The following is a 21,039-nucleotide window of genomic DNA, read 5'->3' as shown; positions in this document are numbered from 1 at the left end:
AAAAAAAAAAAAAAAAAAAAAAGTCTACATGTTGTTTCAAAATGTATTATAAACCATAAGTCTACAGATCAAAATATCAGTATTTATAGCATCTTTTGACCTATTAATTGTTGTAACTTGAGGATATATAGTATATCATTTAGCAAAAAAATTTTGAAAAACAGTGTCCTAAACACGGATGAGTCCAAGACAAATTAAATATGAAATACTGGAGATATCATGCATCAATGAAAAACTGCATAAGGTATATCTTTATATACCATTAAATCTACTTTAAAAATGATTTTTAGATATTTCTAAGAACAAAATCGGCACTTACTCCTACAATCACTGTTTAGCATACTTACCTACGATTGCTATAATATGTAAATCCTACAAAAGGTAGTTGATTGCCAACAAAAGCTTTAGGAATAGGGAATGTTTCTTCCTCTCCTTTATCTTCTTCCAAGTCATCAAAATTACTAGTATCAATGTCACTACTTAAATCAGGTACAACTGGTGCTACAGCTAAAAACAGAAACAAAATTAGTTGCTCATTTCAAACTTAAAATACAAGTAAAGTGAAGCAGATTCCATACCAACTACTGATGGTTTCTCTCTTATAAAAGTTTGCAAACCACAAATTCTACCTGGCTTGAATCCTATTATACTAAGCTTTGCCAGGATTAAAAATCAACTGATAATTGATCATTATGAAATTCTATGAAACAATTATCTTCAAAATCACCTATAATTATCTATACCTTGGGTTTAACTTGACTATTACAAATGAAGCATTTATTAAGGTTTGTTTTAGAATGTACCAATAAATACACAAAAGCATTCAGGACTACAGAAAAAACTTTTCAGAAACTAAAGCATAACAAACCGTACTTGAAAAAATTGTTTATCTTTAAATATAGTATTTTTTGGTTAATCTGCTTTATAGTAAACCAGAAATTAAGGTTACTTCTTAGCTTCCTGGACATAATAATTTGGTACTGAAATATTTTTACTCACTCAGAATCCAGATGATCAATACTCCTCTCTCCCACCCCAATATCTCCATAAGATTAAGCCACAGGAGCAACGGATTTGGAATTGTATTTTCAGACTAGCTACCTCTAGAATCAAGTGATTAAGACTAATGCAGTGAGGTATTTATGCTATCATTGTTAACAAAAAAGGGCAGTAATACAAAAAACGGACATGACATCTTCAAGAATTATAAATTTGATATGGACCAAGTCTTACATATACTTAATAATATAAAACCATATGTGACAACATTTAAATATTCATAACATAGGAGAAAATATTATATAAAACTAATACTACTAACATCTACTTCTGGGACTTGAATGTTACAAGAGGTACATCTAAAAATAAATTCTAAGAAAATAAAAGTTTAAGAAAATTTATTTTTTAGCTTAAAGATACTGTAGTATAATAAAACATCCCTGAATTATGATCATCAAAATACTAAAAAATTATTTTAGGTACAACAACCTCATGTTCTTTTAGGGAAAAGGAATCAGTTTTCTTTTCAATCATCTGGGTATTTCAGGCAAGAAATACTTATTGTTGCGTCATCTGAGACACAGTAAATTAATATTTAGGAAACAAAACAACACATTTACCCGAATGAAGCCATAGTACTAACAGTAACAAGAGAGTGAGATCTGAGCTTTTCCACCATTCCACTTTCCTGAATGCCCAACAGAACTGATTAGACAAGGCGAGCTTTCTAGCATTTGTAAAATGAGGGGAAAACACAAACGGTTGCCGCCCTTGGGAAATACAAAAGTGAATTATGGTCTTGGCATAAATTTTATGTTAAAAGTGATCTCAATCAGAGACACTTTTGCCTGCTGGAGGGCATTCAGCAATGTCTGGGTACATATTCTGGTTCTCATTAATGGAAAAAAGGTGTTACTGGCACCTAATGAGTACAGTCATGGGATGCCACTAAACATCCTTAAGTTTAGGATAATCCCCACAAAAAGAATCATTTGTCAACTGCTAAGGCTCAGAAAACCTGCTTTAAAATTATGTCAGAAAGAGAGAAGCAGAATAAGTGTGCTGCATTTTCTCTTGCTGTTTCTGACGGACCTACTCTTTTTATAAATGACACTATTTCACAGTAGTTCTAAAATGACAAACTCTCACCTGTTTAGATTCTGAGACACACGTGGGGAAAACATTGGAAGAGTTATAAAAGTAATTATTTCTGCTTCTAAATTAAGATGCTTACTTAGGCTTTATATAATGCCATATAATCACTTCAGAACTAATAAGAATAAAGATAACTTTACAGAATAAACATCAGTATATATTTGTTTAAAAATATGCCTTCATTAAATAACTGTTAATTTAGAAACCATGTTCCATAAAAAAGAATCCAGCAGATGTTGTCAAAAATGGCAAAGTAGGGAACACAAAGAAATCATACCTCCACTGAAACAAATGCTGAGTTGACAAAAACTACCAGAGCAACTTTCTGAGAACTCTGGAACCTAATAAAAAACTAGTAACAAGCAGGGAGTGTTTAATGAAGAAAGAGGATACAAAAATTTGGCATTTAAGGAAATCTCTGTCACTGGCTGAGATAATGAAATGGAGATTTCAGTGAATACACATGACAATGCAAAAATAGTTTGGAAAAGTCACTATCACAGCCCACAACAAGCAACAACAGCAAGCCCTGGGTAAAAGAGGAAGAATCTGATTTCCAGAGTTACAACACTGTAATATCCAAAATGTCCTTCTTAGAAGGATTACAGCTGCTTTAAAACAATGTCCAGTTTACAACAAAAAATTACAAAGCATGTAAAGAAGCAAGAAAGTATAGGCCATTCACAGGGAATATAGAAAATGATAGAAACCACCACTGAGGAAACCAAGACATTAGATTTATTCAACAAAACCTTAAACTCTCTTAAATGTGTTCAAAAAACAAACGAACACTATAGACAAAGTACCCAGAAGATGATGTCTTAACAAAGAAAAAATATCATGAAAGAGATAGAAAATAAAACCAAATAGAAAGTCTAGCACTGAGAAGTACAATAGCTGAAGTTAAAATTTCTCTAGAAAGCTTCAACAGCAGATCTGAATAGGCAGAGGAAAAAAATCAGTGAACTTGAAGATAGGACAAATGAAATTATCAAGTGTGAGGAACAGAAAGAAAAATAATGAAAAAGTGAACAGAGACTAAGGAAACTGTGGCATCAAACCAGACCAACACACAGATTATGGGAATTCCAGAAGGAGAGAAAGGGGCAAAAAGACTATTTGAAGAAATAATGGCCAAACCTTTCCAAATCTGGTAAAATATATAAATCTACACATCCAAGAAGCTGAATGCCAACTATGAAAAACTCCAAAAACTCCACATGAAGACATATCATAATCACATGCCATAATCAAACTGTCTTAACTCAAAGCCACATGAAGAAGAAAAAGGAGTATCAGTAAAGGTAACTATTTAGATAAATGTAAATAGAAGCAAGTTTTTGAAAGCTACTCAAAGTAAAGTGGTATCAATTCAACCTAGATTGTTATCAATTTAGAATGTTAAGTGTAACTCCATGTTAATTAATAAGAAAATGACTAAAAAATATACAGAAAAGGAAAAGAAGGAACCAAAATAGCATACTAGGGTAAAAAACTAAACACAAAAGAAAGCAATAATGTATTATCTGAGGAATAAAAAGGAAATATATGACATAGAAAACAGGAAGATGACAGAAGTCTTTTCTTACCAGTATTCACTTTACATTTAAATGGATTAAACTCACCAATCAAAAGGCTGAGATGGGTAGAATGCAATAAAAAAATGATTCAACTGTATCCGTCTATAGAGACTCGCCTAAGATCCACAGACATAGGTTAAAAGGTTACTTGACCTGCATCCATAGGTTAAAAGTAATGGAGGAAAAAAGATATTCCATGCAAAAGGGAGCTGAAGTGGCTACATTAACATGAGACAAAACAGACTTTAAATAAAAAACCGTCAAAAGAGGCAAAAAAGGACACTGCATATTAATTGATAAAAGGCTCAATCCATTAAGAAAATATAATGACTATAAAAATGTATGCATCTAACACAGCCCCAAAATGTAAGAAGCAAAAATAGACATGAATGCAGGAAAAAAACCGTTCTAAAATAATAGTCTGACACAGTTTTATAGCTTGTCCCCACAAATGTCATGTTGAAAAGTAATCCCCAATGTTGAGGGGCGGGGGCTGGTGGGATGTGACTGGATCACAGAAGTGGATTTTTCAAGAATGGTTTAGCACCATCCCCTTGGTGGTGTCCTCAAGACAGTGAATGAGTTATTGCCAGATCTGGTTGTTTAAAAACGTGCGTGTCATCGTACCCCTCACCCTCTTTCTTGCTCCTGGCTCTTACCATGTGATGGGCCTGTTCTCATTTTGACTTCTGCAATGAGTAAAAGCTCCCTGAGGCCTCTCCAGAAGCTGAGCAGATGCCAGCAACATGCTTGTACAGCCTGCAGAACCATGAACCAATTAAAACTCTTTTCTTTATAAATTACCAGTCTCAGATATTCCTTTATAGCAATGCAAAAATGGCTTAACACAAGTTGGTGTCTTCAATAACCTACTTTCAACAATGGATAGAACATATAAATAGAAGATCAATAAGAAAATAGAAGATATTAACAACTTCACAAACCAACTAGACGTAACAGGCGTGTACAGAACACTCAACAACAGCAGAATACACATTCTTCTCAAGTGTGTATGGAACATTTTCCAAGACAGATTATAAGTTGAACCAAAAAACAAGTCTTAAAAAGTTTTAAAACACTGAAATCATACAAAGTATCTTCTTTAACCACAAGAGAATGAACCAAGAAGTCAGTAATAGGAAGAAAACTGAAAGTTTCACAAATACATGGAAATTAAACAAAACACTCTTAAATCACCAGTGACTGAAAGAAATAATCACAGGAAGACTAAATACTTAGAAACAAATGAAAATGGGAAGACTAAATACTTTGAGACAAATGAAAATGAAAACAACATACCAAAATGTATGGGAGTCAATGAAAGCAGTGCTCCGGTGGAAATTTTACCTATAAATGTCTATTATACTAAAAACCAATGATCTCAAGCCAATAACCCAACCTGACACTACAAGGAACTATAAAAAGAAAAGCAAATTAAACTAAGAGCTAGCAAAAGGAAAGAAAGAATACAGATTGGAGTGCATAGAAATAAAACTGAGAATAGAAAATCAATAATGTAAATTAACAAAACTAAAAATCGGTTCTTTATAAAGATCAGCAAAACTGACAATTCTTCTACTGAACTAAGAGAGGGAAAAAAACCCAGAAGACACAAACAACTAAAATAAAAAATGAAAGTAGGGGCATAACTACCAACCACATAGAAGTAAAAAGAAAATACAATGCATAATCGTACAGTGACTTTTTTTTTTCTTTTTTTTTTGGAGACAGAGTCTTGCTCTGTCACCCAGGCTGGAGTGTAGTGGTGCAACCTCAACTCACTGTAATCCGTGCTTCCTGGGTTCAAGTGATTCTCTGCCTCAGTCTCTGGAGTAGCTGGGACTACAGGAGTGCACCACCATGCCTGGCTGGTTCTTTTTTTTTTTTTTTTTGTATTTTTTGTATTTTTTGTAGAGATCAGGTTTTGTCATGTTGGCCAGGCTGATCTCAAACTCCTGGCCTCAAGTGATCCACCTACCTCGGCCTCCCAAATTGTTGGGATTACAGGGGTTAGCCACTACGCCCGGCCTACAGTGACAAATTAGATAACTTAGATGAAATAGAGACATTCCTGGAAAACACAGACTGCCAAAATTTATTTTAAAAGAAATAAAGAATCATAATAGGGCCATAGTGGCTCATGCCTATAACCCCAGCACTTTGGAAGGCCAAGGGAGGGTGGCTTGAGACCAGGAGTTTGAAACCAGTCTGGGCAACATAGCAAGACACCATCTCTACAGAAAATAAAAAGAAAATTAGCCAGGTCTGGTGACACATGACTGTGTTCCTAGCTACTCGGGAGGCTGAGGCAGGAGGATCCCTTGAGTCTGAGAGTTCAACAATACAGTGAGCTAAGATCATGGCACCGCATTCCAGCCTGGGCAACAGAGCGACTCTATTAAAAAAACAAAACAAAATGAAGGAAAAAAAACCCATATGATCATTTCAGTTGTCATACAAAAAGCATTTGACAAACACAACACCCTTTCATGACTGAAAACACTTGGCCAACAAGGAATAGAGAGGAACTTCCTCAATATGATAAAGGACATTAATGAAAATCCCACAGTTAACATTATACCCAGTGGTGAAAGACTAAAAGCTTCCTCCTATGACCAGAAACAGACAAGGTGCCTACTTTTACCACTGCTATTCAACACTTTACTGGAAGCTCTAGTCTGAGTAATTAGGCAAGAATGATAAATAAAAGGCATATAAATTGGAAAGGAAGAAGTAAAACTCTCTCTATTTGCAGGTGACAGGATCCTAATATTGAAAATCCTAAAGAAGCTACAAAATAATACATTAGAGGTAATAGACAAATTCAACAAAATTGCAGGTTACAAGATCAGAAATAAAAGTTCTCACTTCTTTCTTTTTTTTTTTTTTTTGAGAGGATTCTTGCTCTTTGCCCAGGCGAGTGTAGTGGCCAGTCTCAGCTCACTAACTCCGGCCTCCCGGTACGCCATATCCCTGCCTCAGCCCTCCCGAGTAGACTGGGACCTAACAGTTCCCCGCCACCTCGCCCCAGCTAGTTTTTTGTATTTTTTAGTAAAAGAGACCGGGTTTCCCGTGGTTAGCCAGGATGGCTCGGTCTCTGACGTCGTGTTCCGCCCATGGTATGGCCTCCCAAAGTGCTGGGAGTTACAGCTTGAGCCAACCGCTCGCGCCCGGCCTAAAAGTTCTACTTCTATATGCTAGCAATAAACAATATGAAAAGAAAATTAAGGGAACAATTCCATTTAAAATAACATCAAAGGCCAGGCGTGGTGGCTCACGCCTGTAATCCCAACACTTTGGGAGGCGGAGGCGGGGGGTTCAGGAGGTCAGGAGATTGAGACCATTCTGGCTAACATGATGAAACCCTGTCTCTACTAAAAAAAAAAAGTAAAAAAATTAGCCGGGTTTGGTGGTGGGCGCCTGTAGTCCCAGCTACTCGGGAGGCTGAGGCAGGAGAATGGCATGAACCCCAGAGGCGGAGCTTGCAGTGAACCTAGATTGAGTCACTGTACTCCAGCCTGGGCGACAGAGCGAGACTCGTCTCAAAAAAATCAAAAAGAAACACCTAGGAAAAAATTTAACCAAGGAGATGTAAGGCTTATGCACCAAAAACTTAAAAACATTGCTGAAATTAAAGAAGGCTTACATAAATGGGGAGACATCCTGCGTTCATGGACTCGAAAACTTAGTATTGTTAAGATGGTAAGATGAATTAAAGATTCAATGCAATCTCCATCGAAATCCCAATGTCCTTTCTGGCAAAGATGTAAAAACTTATTCTAAAAATTCATAGGAAATCTCACGAGATCCCAAATAGTCAAAACAATTTTGAAAATGAACGAAGTTGAAAGACTCACATTTCCTGATTTCAAAACTTACTACAAAGCTTCCATAATTGTACAGTGTGATACCAACATAAAGACAAACATATACAGACCAATGGAATACAACAAAAACCCCACAAATAAACTCTCATGTATATGGCCTAATGATTGACACAAGGGGCCAACAACTTTCAATGCAGGGAAAGGACAGTCCTTTCAATACATAGTGTTGGGAAAACTGGATATCCACATACAAAAATGTTAAATTGGACCCTTACTATACACTATATAAAAAGTAATTCACAACGGGTCAAAGACTTAAACATACTGGCTGAAACTATGAAATTCACAGAAAGCATAGGTAAGACATTTCATGACACACTGGATTTGGCAATGATTTCTTAAATACAAAGCCAAAAATACAAGCAACAAAAGAAGAAATAAACCAGATTTCATCAAAATTAAAAATTTTGTGCTTGAAAGCACTATTAACAGAGTGTAGAGAATAGAAAATAGCTGCAAACCATGTATCTGATAAGAGATTAATATCCAAAATTTAAAAAGAACTCCTATAACTCAACAACAACAACAAAAACAAACCACCAAATTTTAAAATGGGCAAAGAACTTGAATAGAAATCTCTCGAGAAGATATAGGAATGGCCAATAAGCACATGACAAGATGTTTACCATTCCTGGTCATTAGAGAAATGCAAATCAAAACCACAATAAGATACCACTTCACATCCATTAGGATGACTACTATTAAACAAAACAAAACAGAAAAGAACAAATGTTGGAGATGTGGAGAAACTGGACCCATGTGCACTGCTGTTGCGAATGTGAAATGGTGCAAACGTTGGGGTTACTATTATGGCGTCTCCTCAAAAAAATTAAACATATGGCTGAATGTGGTGGCTCACGTCTGCAATCCCAGCACTTTGGTGCACTGCAGCTGGGAATGTGAAATGGTGCAAACATTGTGAATTTTATGGCATTTCCTCAAAATACTAAACATACGGCTGAACGTGGTGGCTCACGTCTGCAATCCCAGCACTTTGGTGCACTGCTTCTGGGAATGTGAAATGGTGCAAACATTGTGAATTTTATGGCATTTCCTCAAAACATTAAACATACGGCTGAGCATGGTGGCTCCCTGCACTTTGGGAGGCTGACGCAGGAGGATCTCTTGAGCCCTGGAGTTTGAGACTAGCCTGATCAACACAGCAAGGCTGTCTCTACAAAACTAATTAATTATCATATGACTTAGCCATTCCACTTATAGGTATATACCCAAATTAATGGAAAACAGGGATATTACGGAAATATCCATATATATAACACTTATATGGATACAAAATATAATATGGAATAATACATAATAATAATACAATATGGAAAGCAGGTATTTGTACTCTACTGTTTGTTATTCACAATAGCTAAAACACAGAGCAATCTTAAGTGTCTATTAATGGATAAACGGATAAACAAAATGTAGTATATCCACACAATGGAATATTATGATACATGCTATGACATGAATGAATCTTGAAGACACTATGCTAGGTGAAGTAAACCAGTCACAAAAAGACAAATATTACAGTAATCTATTTAAATGAAACACCCTGAGTAGTCTAATTCAGAGATAGAAAGAATAGTGATTACTGAGAGCTGAGGGGAGAGGGAAATGGAAAGTTACTGTTTAACTAAAAGAGTTTAGTATAGGATGACGAAAAAGTTCTGGACACAGCAGTGGTAATGTTTTAAGACAATGTGAATGTATGTAATGCCAATATGACTTGTATAGTTAAAAATGCCCAGGAATTTTATCTTACGCATACTTTATCACAATATAAAGAGATAATTTATTTTTTAAAAATCCATTATAATGTTCAGAAAGTCTAAACTCCTAAGTAAAAGAGTCCCGAAACTTGGTAGGCCTTAAGTTCTTTATTCACAAAGCCCACACTGATAATCTCTCCCGTAAGAATGTAAAATTCAAACAGAGAGGGTACTGGTTTTGATTAACCCACAGAACCTAGAATAATATATGTGTGTGTATACAATGAGTTTTGAGCTAGCAGAAGTATTACCACTGTTAGCATCTTGTGTGTTGCCCACAAGCTACAGGTGGATTAAGTAACACCAATATCTTATTTCAAATGAGATAATAATATATGGCAAAGTGTGTTGTAAGTTACCACATATTTAATGTAGTATTATTAATTTTTCTAAAGAAACAGTTATTGTTCTGTTGCCCAGGCTGGAATGCAGTAGCATGATCGAAGCTAACCGCAGCCTTGAACTCCTGGGCTCAAGTGATTCTCTTACCTCAGCCTCCCGACTAGTTGAAACTTAGGTGCGTGCCATCACACCTGGCTAATTTTAAAATTCTTTTGTAGAGATAGGGTCTCGCAACATTATCCAGGCTGTCTCAAACTCCTAGCCTCAAGAGGTCCTCCCACTTTGGCCTCCCAAAGTGCTGAGATGACAAGCATGAGCCACTGTATAATACTGTATAACACTGTAGACCACTGTAGAATAGAGCCGCCTGGCCCTATTCATTATTAATCATTATTAATAACATGTTAAATATGTGGCAACTTGCAAAATCCTTTGCCATTTATTATTTCATTTGAAATTAATACTATGTTAAATACTAACAGTATTATTAATAATGTAGGCTAAATATGTAGTAAATGTTATTTTCTTTTTCCCAAAATTTAACTGCCAACAATCGTCGATTCCTTCCATTTTTGATCTATGTAATACTGAACAGGTAAAGATCTTTAAATCGTACATGGTATTTCAAAGATCAAAGGCTTTGGAGTCAAGAGACTTAGATCTGAATTTTGACATTGTTGTTTGCTTGCAGTTATGACCTGTAGTAAGTAATTTAGGTCTTTTCATTTTTTATGTCTTTCTCCTATCTTTAATCTTACTCATGTCACTCCTTCAATTTTATCTCAAATGAGTGGAAAAAATAGTGTTACAATCTTAATACTTCGTGCCACTGAATTAAGGGTGAACAAGATCAGGAAGCTCAAGGAAATTCTGCCAAAAATCAAGCTATTTTGTGTCCTGCTCCCACACCACCAAGGAACACAAGGTGAAGATTAATTGCCATTGCAACGTGGAGACATGTAAAGTGGTAAAAATAGCAAAAAAACCACTATTATTTGTATTAGAAAGCAATTTTGCCAAAGAAAATGGAAAGTAAAAAAAATTAAAAGGAATTATAACTGTTACATAATTTTTAAAAATTTAGCAGGTCAAAGAGGTCAGTTCAGAATAAAAGAATTCTTGGTATTTTAGGGGTGGGAAGTAAAGAAAGGGTAGGAAGAGGGGAAGGGAAGCAAAGAACAATAAGTTCTACAGACTTCAATTTTTCTTTGTTTTTTCCAATAACCACAAAACAGGACCTCTTGGAATTAGGAAAAACTACCAAAATGCTGTTAAGTATGCTAAATCTGACTACATAGATTTAACATAGACAATGCAGATCTTAAGCAGTTTTATGAAGGAGGTACAGCAATATAATAAAATGCCACTGATCTGGACTCCCTAATTCCATAAGACTATGAACTCCAGAAGGGAGAAAGAAAACTTTTGTTAGTTTCATCACTGCTGTTTTCCCACTGCCTGAAACTGAACAGTGCTCAATATATAACAGGTGTTCAAGAAATAATTGTTGACTAAATTACCTCCTCTTTGAAGTGATCAGTTTTCAATACATAAAAGGAAAATATCTTTATTACTTTTGAGGGTGATTTATTGTGTGGTTATTCTATAATTATTTGTGCATTGCTTAACTTTGAAAAAGAATTTAAAGCAATACAAAAGATTATTTTGTATTTTCTTCAGTCCCCTTCAAAGTTTTATTCAGATTTATAATAATATTTGCACATCTTCAGCCTTCTTAAACTTTACTAAGAAGATAACCTGAATAAAAACACAAAAAGTGTTTCAATGTAACCATTTCTCACTCCCTGATCATCTCTTTGTCATGTAACAATTTCACTTGCAGCATGAAGATAATAATTATGTCACATTTAATTCTGAAGAGGAAGTAGTTCCTTATTTCCTAGTATATGATTGTTAATAAAATTCTCCTAAAGTCAAGCTGCTCTTACAGCTTCTCAAACAGCTGGTCATTCAATGATGTTCCTTGTATAATTTCTTAATTTCCAGAGAATTTATTTTCCCTTTCTCCTCCTTAGACAATTTTATAGCTCAGCACAATGTAAGTACTGTGTTATAGTACTTGAAGGCAATACAACTGTTCTTTTAAAATATTTGATAACTGGAATGCTTCACTAATATTAGCAAACCTACACGATTTATTTCATCAGAATTAACAAGATTTCCTTCTCTCTGGAAAGTACTATCCTTCACTGTCTCAACTAGATAGGCAGTCCTTAAGACAACTAATGTGTAACTTTCTAGAACGAGGTAGTTGAGTTCGTTTCCATTGTTACTGTTCACTGCTATTCTTATGGCAGCAAGTTAGGGACTGAGGTACATTATCTTTTCTCTGATAAATGAACAGGGAAAAAAATCCTAAGATGTCAGCAGGGGAAAGATGAATTCTTTACCTCCCAAATCCACAAAGATGATGACAGCCTTTGATGCCATGATAATTTTGATTCAGCTATATTGCAGAAAGTTTTCTGTGAATCATCTTATAATTTTAACTTTTTTTAAAAAATAAGAAAGTGTTCTAAACTGACTGAAAATTAGCTTCTTAAAATACATTTTTGTTTCTGAATTGCAAGTTGCAAAAGCCTGAGGGAATCAAGTATATCAAAATAGCCTATAAACTCATAAATAAAATTAAATTGAATTCTGGCATTAATCAATAATAGAACCTTCTTATATTTTGGGTTTTAACAAAAACAAGAGAATAACTTGTCTTCTCACAAAAACATATATTTTAATCTCATTACTACTTATTGACCACCTCCATAATAAGATAACTAATGCCTAAAATAAAGAGCAATTCAACAAAGATCAAATGTAAAATTATGACTGGTAAGTCTAAATCCATTACATTTATAATTCATCTGGGTATCCTGCATGGGACATAAGAGGAGTAACAATATAATCTTCCCAATATTATCAAATTAATAGGTTAGGACAATTCCCACATAGCATTTGCGGCTTCTGATTTTCATCAGACACAAAAATATTTAGCAATGTAGTTCCAACAAATTATCACAACTACTTTCAAATATTCACTAAAATATACAAGAAAAAAATAACTTACTATCTCGGAGTGTTTCCCAAGCCCACTGGTCATTTTTGAAGAAGAGATGTCGTTTGATTTCTTCTACACCATTTCGTCCTAATCTCACTTCCCTGAATAAAGACAGAAGGAGAAACGTAATTAATCATTTGAGATCTTATTATAACCTGTCCAGGTTTATTTGTGGGCAGAATATTAAATCTGTGCAGGACAAATACAGTTCTAAGGTGAAATTATATTGTCAGCATAATTTCAGCCCAAATAGAAAATATGTTAAAGATAGAGAACATTAAAGAATTTTTTTAAAAGAAAAATGAGGAAAGGCCAGACGCGGTGGCTCACACGTATAATCCCAGCACTTTGGGAAGCCCAGGTGGGGTGGATCACCTGAGGTCAGGAGTTCAAGACCAGCCTGGCCAACACAGTGAAACCCCATCTCTACTAAAAATATAAAACTAACCGGGTGTGGTGGAACACGCCTGTAGTCCCAGCTACTTGGGAGGCTGAGACAGGAGAATCGCTTGAACGCAGGAGGCAGAGGCTACAGTGAGCTGAGATCGCACCACTGCACTACAGCCTCCATGAGACAGAGTGAGACTCCACCTCAAAAAAAGAAAAGAAAACTAAAGAATAACTACAAAAAACACCCATGACTTTTCCACTGACAACAAAAATCCCAATTGATCACCACCTTCATTAGCAAAATGAAAAAAGCACCATGCATTTTCTTGACAGTTGTTTGTGCGTTTATGTTTATTTTTTTCTTACAGTGGTAAAGTTATGCTTTTTTTTCCCCAACCAAAACTTTACTTAGGCAGTAATACCAGATGCTACCAAAAACCTCCAGAAACACATTTTAAATTTTGAATTTCCAATTTATAATCTATTAATTATTTCTGATCACTCAAAAGTCAGTGACTACTAATTCTTGATACTGCCACAAAATTCAGAGCTTTCACTGGACAAGTTACTGATACTAGCCTCTTTCCTGGTGAGCAAAAGTTTTAAAATGTGATTTTAGTTGAATTGGAAAAGAAAGTCAGCACCTTTTTTTCCCTAGTAGAGTGCTTATAAATAAAGAAAATACTCTAAATTCTAAGTTTCTGCATAAGCTAAAAGATAAGTTGGCTTAGACATGTGACAATTTTTCCAAGAAGCTTTCACAAACTCTCAAACTGGATTAGAAAACCTCTCCATGGTTCTCTGGCACATGGTACTTACCTCATGGTAATTAGCTGTCTGTACTATAAATGTCTGATTTGCTCATCTAACTCCCCCAAAGGACTATGAGATATTTGAGAGAAGTGGCTCTGTATCTTCCTCACTACTATATCCCTAGCACTTAATAAACAGCATAGTACAATTCTTTATATTAAAATGTAAAAATCAGCCAGGCACGGTGGCTCACACCTGTAATCCCAGCACTTTGGGAGGCCAACGCAGGTAGATCATGAGGTCAGGAGTTCAAGACCAGCCTGGCCAACATAGTGAAACCCTCTCTACTGAAAATACAAAAATTAGCCAGGCATGGTGGCAGGCACCTGTAGTCTCAGCTACTCAGGAGGTTGAGGCAGGAGAACCGCTTGAACCCGGGAGGTGGAGGTTGCAGTGAGCCAAGATCGCGCCACTGCACTCCAGCCTGGGCGACAGAGCAAGACTCTGCCTCAATGAATGAATCAATCAATCAATGTAAAAATTAGCCAGGCACGGGTGGCTCACGCCTATAATCCCAGCATTTTGGGAGGCTGAAGTGGGAGGATCACTTGAGCCCAGGAGTTTGAAACCAGCCTAGGCAACGAGCAAAACCCTGCCTCTATTTAAAAAAAAAAAAAGTAAACATTTGAAAAACCATACTTCAAGCTCTAAAGGACATAATGAAGGGAGGCAAGTTAAAGCAAATATCAACTTGAAACATATTTAAAAGTACTAGGTCTCCCTAATATTTAACAATTTACAATCATAAACATTAAGTATAATCTTACTAATACATCTGGTTCACTTTCAAATTTCATAAGTAAACTTCAAAGGTATACATAATATGTCATTTTCTTTCAAAACGCAGACAAATATTAAAATGCTTGTTGAATCTACAAGATGGAACACCAACTATTATGTCTAGAAGAAAAAAGGTAGTATACTTTTAAAAATGGCTTTATACTATTGACTCTTTCAACAACCATATACCATACATCATCAAATCTAAAATGGTTTAAAGTATAAGGTGTATCACCATTTTATACCACTAGGAAAAGAATGCTCCCAACTCACACCATTGACTGTGAGATGTTCTCTAATTTCAGAGATGTTATGTTAAAAAAATTTTTTAGATTCAATAAAATACACTGTAATTTTATAATTAACCAAGTTAAAATTGAACAATAAAAGAAAAAGTCATCTAATTTAGCCATCAGCCAAGACTATATTATCATCACAATTTCTTAGGTATGATAAGTGAGCTGAGATCCACAAAAGACATCTAGAATATCATAAAATTATCTCAGGTCTCACCGTCATTAACGGTTTTGAGAATGGCAGCATATAAAAATTCTAACAATTTACACGTAGAAACTCAGATATGGACTTTAAAAACGGAGCAGAAGATGAGAAGTCCTCAGAATTAATACAGGCTCAATTTTAAAATTATTTACCTGTCAGTAAGGAAGGCACAAATAAGGTTTTTTGCTTCTTTTGATATGTCATTATCATCAGGAAAGGTAAGTGAATTTTATGGTTCATAATTTTACTGTAAGTTCCAACCAAAGAATCTGCATAAAAGGTGTATCACCTGAAAATCAACAAAGAAAACAAAAGCAAAATGAAATACATTTGAAAAAAGTCAGTTTCAAAGGACAAGTCAAAGTTACCCATTTAAAAGATTATTAGGTATGTATTAAACTAAAACATATTCCTAATATATAAAAGAACACATCATAAAATTGCTCTAAGCCTCTAAATGCTTTTAAAAACACATACAAAGCAGGTTTGGATCATGTTTATTACCCACAAACAAAATCAAGATTGCTTAAGAAAATAAATATTATATTAGAAAGAGCCAAGTGGCGAGTTTTGAGATGAACAACTATAATAGAGAGACATAAAATCCTCCTTTACTCACCTACAAGCATTTCGTATAAAAATACCCCAACCGACCACCAGTCACATTCTCTTCCATAATAACCATCACCACCTTGGGATTTTAATACTTCAGGGGAAATATAATCAGGTGTTCCAACTGCTGTATCACATCGTACCATGCCTTCCTAAAAAGAGCGGCAGGTCAAATTTTGAATTAGGATATAAAGTCTCAATTATTTAAAATGACTTTCTTATTAATATAACCTATGGGACTCCAAATCTTTGAGCTATAAAATATCATATATTAAAACTTAATGGAAACCTGACAAAAATTAACACAGCTTAATCATATATATACACACTATATACACACCATATACATATATACCATATAATGTATGTATGTGTATACACGTGTATGCATATACACACACACTATATGTGTATTCACATATATACACACACCAGTGATTATTTTGTAAGAATGCTCACTAGAAAGACATACTGCCACCATTTATTATTCCCCGAGTTGTGCCAGTATCATGGTATCATCTTAACTGCTGAGAACAAGTACACAGGCCAGTGCAAATACACTGGGGAGTTTATAGAATAGGGCATTTTACAACATAGTGGTATAAATGCTGACTTCCTTATTTTTTACTAAAATAGCTATTTAACTATGTTTGAAACTACAAAAGAAGCATACAAAAGTTGACTGTATAAATATAAAATGGGGGCGCATATGTATGGGAAAAGGGCATAATAGTGTAAAGCACACTGAATATCTATTTGATGTGAATTTTAACTGCCCTCCCCCACCAAACCTGAGAGACTTGTTCGTTGTTACCTATATTTGCTGGTATTAATGAAACAGAATTATAACTAAATGCTCACACAACAGTTCTCATGCAGTGTTTCCTTCACTGTTTATATGAAGTGAAGGAATATAAACAGTGAATATAACATACACAGCTAAATGAGCTGTGTATGTTATTATATATTTATTGTATAGTGAGGATAGGTATTATATAGTGAGGATGGGTATCTTTTAAGACTCACTCCTAAAATAAGCAGTAAAATTTTTTATATGTTAACAGAAGTAAAACACTAAAAAATACACACATTACTGAAATCTAATTTTTATGAAAGTCTAATTTTAACACTGGCAGAAGTATTTAGTGACGTTTAAGCTAATTCCATTCCTAGTTACCAGCAGTGTATATTAGAGTTGTTATGAAGGATTTAGTAAATTTGGCAATCCACATTTACCCTAAATAGAGAGGAAAAAATAAATCACTAACAAGTTACTAATACCACATTGAAACCATGGTATCTAGTTCAACAAATAAGGTCATATCAATTCTGGACAAGTCCAGCGATGGTTAGTAAATTCTTAAACCATTTTCTAAAGAAGCATCTATCTTGAATTAGCAAAAACTAAATTAAAATCTAGTTAATTAACCTTATTCATCTTCATACAAGTACCAAAATCTGCTAACTTCAAATGTCCAGATTTATCCAGCAGCATGTTATCAGGCTTCACATCTCTGCGGGAGGGAAAAAATAGTACAGTATTTTCTGAAACAGATTAGACACTGTAAAAATTGTATGAGGCAGTTATTTTAGGTCAAGCATCCTCAATCTAGGTAAGGCCATCTTGGATCTGTATGCGTTCTCTAACCACATCTATAAATTAAATTTCATCAAGGAAACTTCTTTATATGTTAATTCCTCAGAAGAAAACATATATATTCCTTTTTAAACAGAGTTTGATTCTTTCAGAGGGAAAATCAAATCGTTTAAGAGAGACTGACCATCAAAAATACAACACTCAGACACAAAAGGTGATTGAAACATATGAGATAGATAAGTACATAAAAAACCCCAGAGCAGGGTCTAAGTTGCTTTCATTTTTGATCCCTGACATGTAGGCACAGCAACTGCATACAGGATTCCAGCAGTGTTTGTACAACAAATGAAACTATTCGTCTATGAATAAATATGATGTATTCACTAATTAAAAGCAAATTAAATTACGTATTTTAAAAATTAACATCAAAGTGTTTAACTCCTGGCACATACCTTAGAAAACTAGTTTACAATTTTTACTTTTCAGAATACCATTTAAAGGCTATATGATCAGATTAAGGGATATTAAAGAATATATTTATACCAACATTAAACTGAAATGCTAAAATTATAAACTTCAAAGTCTGGAGTTCTTTTTTTTCCCCCTTCCTGAGATGGAATCTCATTCTGTCACCCAGTCTGAAGTGCAGTGACTAAATCTCAGCTCACTGAAACCTCTGCACTCAGGCTCAAGTGTTCCTCCCACCTTAGCCACCCAAGGAGCTGGGACCACAGGTGCATGCCACCTGTTGTTGAGATGGGTTTCGTCATGTTGCCCAGGCTGGTGTCAAACTCCTGAGCTCAAGAGATCCGCCTGTCTCGGCCTCCCAAAGTGCTGGGATTATAGGCGTGAGTCAGCGCTTGGCCAAAGTCTTGAGTTCTGAAATATCATTCATGTCATACAGAAGAATGGGTGAATTGAGAGTAAGAAATGTTAAAGTTATTTTTTAGCTATTTCCTTCAACAAATGAGAAAATTTAAAGCACTTTTATCTTTACCTGTGAATAAAACCCATGGAATGGATTGCATCCAATGCAAGAACTACTTCTGCAGTATAGAATCGTGCCCATTTTTCAGGCACATCATAGTTGCTCATTAAGTTTACAAGATCTCCACCAGGCATGTATTCCATCACCATGTAGAGATAACGATCATCTTGGAATGCATAAAAAAGCTACACGGACCAAAAAAAACACACAAAACATATTCATTAATGTTAAACAAAATTGTTTCACTTAAAAGTAGCAAAATACTAATAAAAGATTTAAGTAAAATTAATCAAATTACAGAAGTTGCAAGTCTAGTTAAAAAAAAAAAGACAAACATAAATGCCACAAAGACCCCTGTATATGCAAAAGGACTATAACCTGATTATTCAGAAGAGTTACATGGAGATAGTCTTTCTTCATAACTTTCTATACTATTTGAATTTCCTTTACTGAGAATTTTTTCAAACTGTAATATTTTCAGTAAATATACAAATCTCCTAGGCAGAGAAATACTATACTTCTTATTTGTGCATCAGTGAGGTCTACTATTAAATTTATATCAATATCACAATGCTTAAGAAGTCTTTGATAAATTTGGCTTAGTTTCAGCTGTTTCTTATTAGCTGTGTGAATAGTAATTTGCTTAACCTACCCGAGTCTCTGCGACTATAATCTCTTCTAAAACACTGTAAGGACTGTACTTTAACTTTTATACCTGTTGCTTAGTCAAGTATCCAGATGCCTGGCAGTTAGCAATTGCTTAATAAAGGCTTAATGAACCAAATCATAAATTAATCCATAAAGTAACAGTGCACCTAACAGATTAACTGTCTTTCAGGGTTGAGGGTTGTTAAAAAAGATTACTGAATACAGAAAGCACTTAGTGTAATAGATGCTCAACAAATGACAACAGTCAGGAGGAGGAGCAGTAACAACACAAAAGTAGGAGGAAGGCAGCCGCTAGGGCTAAAATAGTAACAGTAAAATCCACTAATGTGAAATTAGTGAGGATATCAGGCATAAATATAGTATGTGACCGGGGATCAAATAAAAAGGCCAAATTTATAAAATAACATTTTAAGTAAATATAAGAAGTTCAGAATTAAACTAAAATAAAAATAAGCCCCAGAGAAGATAATCTGTAATTTACCCAGATGTTTGTCTTAAAATCTTCTTAATGTTTCATTTTTTTCAACAGTGTTTAGTAATTGTAGTTATAGATTCAGTTATTTTGTTTTGATTTTTTATTTTTTTGTAGAGGTAGGGGGGCCAGTCTTGAACTCCTGCCCTCAAGTGATCTTCCTGCCTCAGCCTCTCGAAGTGCTCGGATTACAGGCTTGGGACTACCACACCTGGACAAGACTCAGTTATTTTAATGTAAAAAACATATTTTGGGGGAAGAGGGAAGGATAAGCAACAAAGTGGCATTTCATGACTATCCCAGATTAAAGTACACAATTGGTCATTTGGGCCCCATAAAGAAATATTGTTAATTTGGTGACAGTTTTACCCCTATTTATAGACAATATTTCCAGAGAAATAAAGCTCTGAATACCTACATTGTAAATAGCCCTGAAATTAACAATTATGTCACATATCTTTGAACTAACAGACACTGAACATGCATGTATCAGTGGTTGTTAGCCAGTGGTGAACACATTTTTGGTTGTCACAACTGTGTGTGAGGAGGGAAGAGTTGCTACTAGCATCTCCTGTGTAGAGGCCAGGAATGCTGCCAAACATCCTAAATAAACACACCAGTAATTGGAATAATGTAAAGGATAGCCCCCAACAACAAAGAATTATCTGGCCCAAAACGTCAATAGTATTAGGCCTGAGAAACTCTGATCTACACAGTTGTTAAAAACATAGACATTTCAAGTTGAAAAGTGCTATGGTGACTGGGTATGGTGGCTCACGCCTGTCATCCCAGCACTTTGGGAGGCTGAGGCGGGCGAATAACGAGATCAGGGGATCGAGACCATCATGGCTAACACAGTGAAGCCCATCTCTACTAAAAATACAAAAAAAATTAGCTGGGCGTGGTCCCAGCTACTCCGGAGGCTGAGACAGGAGAATGGCATGAACCCCAGAGGCGGAGCTTGCAGTGAGCCGAGATCACACTATTGCACTCCAGCGTGGGTGACAGAGCAAGACTCCGTCTCAAAAAAAAAAAAAAAAAAAAAAGTGCTATGGCATAAACCTTCAACATTTTTCATATCCTTTTAATTCCAATTACTGTTATGCTTTTTAAGGATAGATTTCATTATATATTATAAATAAATAAATCACAAATACAAGTTAGAAAATTAGAAATGGTCTAGCCCAGTTTAACTTCCCCCGTATGACATTTTGCATTAAGGACCCCAATACATAGGACAGATAAAACATGAAGCTGAACTCATAAAAGCAGAGAGAAAACTCAGAATTATAGTCTACCCAAAACCCCACTTGACCCCATGATTTTGCCTAAGGTACCTCCACAATTGAACATAACCAATCAAAGACAACTTTCACACTTATGAACAAGGAAACTGTGGCCCA

At 35.1% G+C, this 21,039-nt stretch overlaps 1 protein-coding gene across 1 annotated transcript in view; it reads right to left on the bottom strand.

The window, feature by feature from the left end:
• Positions 1–21,039, bottom strand: part of ROCK1 (Rho associated coiled-coil containing protein kinase 1) — a 153,387-nt gene that overhangs the window by 75,906 nt on the left and 56,442 nt on the right. Inside the window, 7 exon segments of the mRNA XM_017873531.1 lie at positions 348–507; positions 12,824–12,915; positions 15,451–15,529; positions 15,532–15,587; positions 15,914–16,062; positions 17,340–17,424; positions 18,505–18,680. Coding sequence (XP_017729020.1) covers positions 348–507; positions 12,824–12,915; positions 15,451–15,529; positions 15,532–15,587; positions 15,914–16,062; positions 17,340–17,424; positions 18,505–18,680 — 797 coding nt within the window.

The sequence above is a fragment of the Rhinopithecus bieti genome, unplaced genomic scaffold (assembly GCF_001698545.2).
Source record: "Rhinopithecus bieti isolate Rb0 unplaced genomic scaffold, ASM169854v2 scaffold_6946, whole genome shotgun sequence".
In the NCBI taxonomy this organism is placed as follows: domain Eukaryota; kingdom Metazoa; phylum Chordata; class Mammalia; order Primates; family Cercopithecidae; genus Rhinopithecus; species Rhinopithecus bieti.
Note: the sequence above shows the minus strand (reverse complement) of the source record. Positions and strands in the feature narration are given on the sequence as shown.